Below are 7,244 nucleotides of genomic sequence, written 5' to 3'. Positions count from 1 at the left end.
AAGACGAACTTCCCAGAGCGTTTGGCTTGGAAGGCTGAGGGGGCTGACCTTTGGGAGTCCCAGAGAATTGAGAGAAATGCAGATTTCACTCTTAAATGGCACACACAAAACCTCACACACTGTGGGATCCAGGGCATAAACAGTAATTTGAAAGGATCCTAGGCCAGACCTACATGCTAATCTTAGAGAGACTCACAGAGGAGCAGGAGGCGACTGCAGCCCACCCTAGGAGCAAAGACAGGGATGGCAGCAATTTGGAGAGCTCCATCTACCATGTGGACACTGGTACTAGCAACTACCATTGTGGAATCCTGAGACAGTTCAGGACAATCATCTAACTGGGCAGGGACACAGTTTCATCCATCAGGAGATAGCCGCCTAAGACCCCTGAGCCCTCAGCCACCTCTGGAAATGGCTCTGCCTTCCAGAAGGCCTAGGACCCAACTTTAACACTAGTGGGCAGACACAAGTCCCAGAATCCCCAGGGCCCTGGTCCTGCCCTCCAAGGAGCCTGCTATAGCCTCTGGACCAGCCTCATTCACCACAGAGTAGACATCAGACTCAAGCAAGTCAAGACCCAGCATCATGTAGACCTAGCCTGCCCATCAGCAGCCCAAAACTTGTCCTGGAACCAACTGGACCCTGGCCCTGCCTATTAGGAGACCAACACAAGCTTGAGGATACCCTAGGCCCCATGCTCAACTGTGTCAGTCACCACTGCTTCCACCAGTGATCTAACACCAGCTCTGTGATCCCTGGGTCCTGCAACCAGACTCCACAATCTAGCTCTGCCCATTGGTAGGCTGGAACTAAGCCCAAGACCTGGCTCCACCCACCTGTGGGCAGGCAACAACCAGAGAACAACTTTTGGACTGTGATTCTACCCGCCAGTGAACATGCACTAGCCCCAGGAATCCCTGGGTTTCCATAGTCAGTGACCTCATGACCCAGTCTCAGCAACTAGCAGTCATCACCCTCCACACAAGGCAGAACTTGCCAACCCATCAGAGAGGGGCCCAAAAAAGCTTATCAGAGTGCCCAAAACAAGCAGCCCACCACAGCAGAAGGACCCACCCTTCATAGGGAAATCCCCTAGAGCACTTAGTTTGGGTGATGAGAGGGGAGTGTGCTACTGGGATGCATAAGACATACACAAAAGGTCACTTCTACAAAGTCAGGAAATGTAACCAACCTACCAGATACACAGAAAAACAAACAAACAGCAATTTAGGGAAAATGAGGAGACAGAAGAATATATTCCAAACATGGAACAAGATAAAATCCCAAATGAAGAACTAAGTGAAGTGGAGCTAGGCAATCTATCTCAGAAGGAGTTAAAAGTAGTGACTGTAAAGATGGTCAAAAAACTTGGAAGAAGAATGGATATACAGAGCAAGAAGTTAGAAGTTTTGAAAAGAGAGAAAATCTAAAGCACAACCAAACTGAGATGAAAAATACATAAATGGAAATGCAAAATATACCAGAATGAATCAATAAATGTCTAAATGATACAGAGGTGTGGGTCAGTGAGCTAGAATACAAAGGAGTGGAAATCACTGGTGGTGAACAGAAAAAAGAAAAAAAGAATGAGAAGAAATGAGAACAATTTTATAGACCTCTGAAACAATACCAAGTGCACTAATATTCACATTATAGGTGTTCTGGAAGGAGAAAAGAGAAAGATGCTGAGAACATATTTGAATAAATAATAGCTGAAAACCTCCCAACCATGAAAAATGAAACAGACATCCAACTCCAGGAATCAAAGAAAGTACCAAACAGGATTAACTCAAAAAGAAACACACCGAGACACACTGTAATTAAAACTGTAAAAATTTAAGATCAAGTTGTTATTTAATCACTAAATTATGTCTGATTCTTTTATGACCCCATGGGCTATAGTTTGCCAGGCTCCTCTGTCCATGGAATTTTTACAGGCAAGAATACTTGAGTAGGTTGTCATTTCCTTCTCCAGGAGATCTCCACAACCCAGAGATCGATCCCATGCCTCCTGCATTGTCAAGGGAATTCTTTACCACTGAGCCATCTAGGAAGCCCATATAGAGAAAATATTAAAAAGCAACAAGGGAAAAGCAACAAATAACATATAAGGCAACTCCCATAAGGCTATCAGGTGACTTTTCAATAGAAACTTCACAGGCCAGAAGGAGTGGCATGATATATTTAAAGTGATGAAAGAAAAAACTACAATAAAAAATACTGAGCAAGGCTCTCATTCAAATTGGATGAACAGATAGAAAACCAAGCCTAAAAGAGTTCAGTATCACAAACCAGCCTTGAAAGATTTGTAAAAGTAACTTTTCTAAGCAAAAAAGAAAAGGCCACAATTAAATACATAAAAATTACAAAATGAAAAAGGGAATTCAGTTCAGTTCAGTAGCTCAGTCGTGTCCAACTCTTTGTGACCCCATGAATCGCAGCACACCAGGCCTCCCTGTCCATCACCAACTCCCTGAGTTCACCCAGACTCACATCCATCAAGTCAGTGATGCCATCCAGCCATCTCATCCTCTGTCGTCCCTTTCTCTTCCTGCCCCCAATCCCTCCCAGCATCAGAGTCTTTTCCAATGAGTCAACTCTTCGCATGAGGTGGCCAAGTACTGGAGTTTCAGCTTTAGCATCATTCCTTCCAAAGAAATCCCAGGGATGATCTCCTTCAGAATGGACTGGTTGGATCTCCTTGCAGTCCAAGGGACTCTCAAGAGTCCTCTCCAACACCACAATTTGAAAGCATCAATTCTTCGGCTGCTCAGCCTTATTCACAGTCCACTTCTCACATCCATATATGACCACAGGAAAAACCATAGCCTTGACTAGATGAACCTTTGTTGGCAAAGTAATGTCTCTGCTTTTGAATATGCTATCTAGGTTGGTCATAACTTTTCTTCCAAGGAGTAAGCGTCTTTTAATTTCATGGCTGCAGTCACCATCTGCAGTGATTTTGGAGCCCCCCCCAAAATAAAGTCTGACACTGTTTCCCCTGTTTCCCCATCTATTTCCCATTAAGTGCAATCATACAGTAAAGGTAGAAATCATCTACACACAAGTTACTAGAAATGTTAAAAGCAGTATAACAAAATACATTCACAATCAATAGCTAAGGAACATACAAAATAATTAGATGGAAAATATGATACCAAAAACAGTAACTGTGAGGTGGGAGAGCATATGCAGATTTCTTTACAAGCATTTGGAAGTAAGGGATCAGCAACTTTTAAGAGTCAAGTATAAAGATATAGATGGCTATAGAAAATGCCCAGGGAAACCACAAACCAAAATTTATGATGGTTAGAAACATAAAAAAGCAAAAAGAAATCCAAACATAACACTAAAGATAGTCATCAATTATAAGAGAACAAGGTAAGAATAAAGGGACAAAAAAATCTATAAAAACAATCCCAAAACAATGAACAAAATAGCAAAAGATACACAAGTAAGCATATATTGAAACAGACATCAGATATGAGAAAATATAAACATCTTAATAAATGCATGTTATCCAGATCACAGGATAATGTATAAATATTTGTTCTTTATTTTACTAACATTTATTTGACTCTAGCTCCATAATGAATGTGACTTTTTCTATACTAAATGATTTGTAAGTTTGAATAAATAAAGACTTTTATATCACACAGAAACATAAATAATTTTAAACCAAACTAAGAACTAGATGGATGTCGTAAAATTCAAATACATTAGAAATGTAATAAAAAGTCAATAATACACAAAATATAATTAATCTATGTTCATTTAAAATATTCCAGGCTATTAGAAAGCAAATAAATATGAGTTAATTAATGAGATGCTATGTTTATAATTAACACAAGGCTATGTAATTTATTCTTATACTATCCCATTCTGGAATACTTTTCAAATAGTAACTCTTTTACATTGTTAGCAGGGATATATATTATTATAGCATATCCATAGGCAATTTGGCAATATGTATGAAGAGCTTTAAAATGACAGAGAAAAATACTGCTTTAGGAATTCATATACACGTAGTTTAACATATGTAAAAGACATATATTTTAATTTATATATTAACTTGGTAATAAGACAGATGTGGAAATTTGGATAATTTCCTTTCTCTTTATCTGAATTTCTTATACAGGAATATATATCACATTTTTAATTAATATTTTCATTTTAAATGCCATAAAAAACATTTGTGGAAAATACTTACTTGTAGGCAGCCATGCTTATTTCATCATCACGAATATCCCTTTCCATTTCTATTCTGTTTTGTTTAACTCTGAGTTTGGCTTTTTCAAGATTGTCTATGGCTTCTAGAAGTTCTCCGTGAACTTGTTTGTATATTTCCATTACCTAGAAATAAAAATATGTATGCTAATCTAAGCACTTAATGGCTAATTAAAATAATCAGACCACAGAAAGATCAGAGAAAGGTTTTAGAGTAGTTCTGATGTAGATTATAAACATTCTTTATATTGATTTTTGTTCCCTATTTAGTCTATTGTTTAGCACAGCAGAGTTTCAGATTTCTTATATACCCTGACAGGCATCAATACTAGGGATGTACAAGAGTTACCGGAGAAGATAACTTCACTATCCCATTTAATACGACCAAAATAAAATCATTATCTTTTCGCCTACAAAAACTAAGACTTTTTATTTGCTCTTTTTGGTCAAATACTTTATTGTAAAAAATCATACAACACCAATGAAAAAATGAAAAATGAAAAAATCACTTATAATCTTCTCACTCATAAATAGCCATTATTATCTTCATGCAAGGATCCAAAATATTCCATTTTTATTGTTTTCATTAATTATTAGAGATCATAAACCTCCCTTCTCTCTCTAGCTCTCGCTTCTCTGTCAAACTAAAGGGAAACAGTGGTTGTAGCTGTCGTGGTTGGAAGGAACGACTGTTCAGAATGTCCTGTTGGAAAGCTAGAGGGTGAGGAGTAGAAGAAGGTACTAGGTAGTGAGCAGTCCTTTCACCAGGGGCCGAGTGGTGGATCAACACGAAGCAGTACGCGCCTAAATAAAGCAACAATTTTCATTAATATCAGTTTTATTTCATTGTACTGGTTTTATTGTGAAAGGAACATTTAACATGATTGTCTATCCTTTAACAAATTTTTCAGTGTACAAGATCCCCTGGAGAAGGAAATGGCAACCCACTCCAGTATTCCTGCCTGGGAAATCCCATACAGAGGAGCCTGGTAGGCTACAGTCCACGGTGGCACAGAGTCCAACAACAAAGTGTACAATGCAGTAAACTGCAGGCATTATGATGGCAGCAGATCTCTAGCACTTCCTCATCTTGTATGACTAAATCTTCACACCCACTGAAAAGCAGCTCTCCATCTCCCCTCAAGTCCCTACCAATCACCCTCTCTGCTTCTATGAAGGTAGCTTTTACAGATATCTTATACAAGTGGAATCATGCAGTATTCATCTGTGACCTCTTTAGTACTTAGCATAATAATGCTCTCCAGGTTCATCCATGCTGTCAAATATGGCAGTTTTCCTTCTTTTTTTAAGGCTGAATTATATTCCGCTGCATGCATACATCACATATATTTTAGAATTAGCTTGTCCAATAAATGCTGGAGAGGGTGTGGAGAAAAGGGAGCCCTCTTACACTATTGGTGGGAATGCAAACTAGTACAGCCACTATGGAGAACAGTGTGGAGATTCCTTAAAAGACTGGAAATAGAACTGCCTTATGATCTAGCAATCCCACTGCTGGGCATACACACTAAGGAAACCAGAATTGAAAGAGACACATGTACCCCAATGTTCATCGCAGCACTGTTTATAATAGCCAGGACATGGAAGCAACCTAGATGTCCATCAGCAGATGAATCGATAAGAAAGCTGTGGTATATATACACAATGGAGTATTACTCAGCCATTAAAAAGAATATATTTGAATCAGTTCTAATGAGGTGGATGAAACTGGAGCCTATTATACAGAGTGAAGTAAGCCAGAAAGAAAAACACCAATACAGTATACTAACGCATATATATGGAATTTAGAAAGATGCTAACAATAACCCTGTATACGAGACAGCAAAAGAGACACTGATGTATAGAACAGTCTTTTGGACTCTGTGAGAAAGGGAGAGGGTGGGATGAATTGGGAGAATGGCATTGAAATAAGTATAATATCATATATGAAATGAATCGCCAGTCCAGGTTCGATGCACGATACTGGATGCTTGGGGCTGGTGCACTGGGACAACACAGAGGGATGGTATGGGGAGGGAGGAGGGAGGAAGGTTCAGGATGGGGAACACAGGTATACCTGTGGCGGATTCATTTTGATATATGGCAAAACCAATACAATATTGTAAAGTTAAATAATTTAACATTTAAAAAAAATAATAATAAAAAAAAGAAGAATTAGCTTGTCAAGCTCCACAAAGAGACCTGTTGAGATTTTGTGACTGCATTCAATTTACAGAACATTTTGGAGAGAATTTGACAAAATTTAGCCTTTTAAGGTATTAACATCATTTATCAATATAGCACTTCACAAATTCTCTCAGAAATATTCATAGTTTTCTTAATAGAGGCTGTTCATGTCATTTGTTACATTTATTCTAGATATTTTATATTTTATGCTCTAGTGAATGCTATTTTTAAGTAAACTTTTTTTTTTCAGATTTGTTTCTGGTATATAGGAAAGTATGGATTTAAAAATGGGGAACGTGGGTATACCTGTGGCGAATTCATTTCGATATTTGGCAAAACTAATACAATATTTTAAAGTTTAAAAATAAAATAAAATTTAAAAAAATTTACCTTTGTATTCAACTGTAATTCATCTGTGGACATGTTTAAAGTTCATGTATACATAATGGCTGTCTGGGGAGGCCTTACAAATAGCTGTGAAAAGAAGGGAAGAGAAAAGCAAGGGAGAAAAGGAAAGATATAAACATCAGAATGCAGAGTTTCAAAGAATAGCAAGAAGAGATAAGAAAGCCTTCTTCAGCGATCAATGCAAAGAAATAGAGGAAAACAACAGAATGGGAAAGACTAGAGATCTCTTCAAGAAAATCAGAGATACCAAAGGAACATTTCATGCAAAGATGGGCTCAATAAAGGACAGAAATGGTATGGACCTAACAGAAGCAGAAGACATTAAGAAGAGGTGGCAAGAATACACAGAAGAACTGTACAAAAAAGATCTTCACGACCCAGATAATCACGATGGTGTGATCACTGACCTAGAGCCAGACATA

General features: G+C 38.1%; 1 protein-coding gene across 1 annotated transcript in view; it reads right to left on the bottom strand.

Moving 5' to 3' along the window:
• The window catches only part of CCDC178 (coiled-coil domain containing 178), a gene marked incomplete at its 3' end in the record, with an annotated part of 338,625 nt that overhangs the window by 266,492 nt on the left and 64,889 nt on the right, over window positions 1-7,244 (bottom strand). The window contains exon 8 of the mRNA XM_010849787.1: window positions 4,211-4,353. Coding sequence (XP_010848089.1) covers window positions 4,211-4,353 — 143 coding nt within the window. The remainder of the gene's footprint in view (window positions 1-4,210; window positions 4,354-7,244) is intronic.

Source organism: Bison bison, unplaced genomic scaffold (assembly GCF_000754665.1).
Source record: "Bison bison bison isolate TAMUID 2011002044 unplaced genomic scaffold, Bison_UMD1.0 scf7180017864286, whole genome shotgun sequence".
Classification (NCBI taxonomy): domain Eukaryota; kingdom Metazoa; phylum Chordata; class Mammalia; order Artiodactyla; family Bovidae; genus Bison; species Bison bison.
The sequence above is the reverse complement of the archived record's forward strand: the minus strand, read 5'-3'. Positions and strand labels throughout refer to the sequence as shown.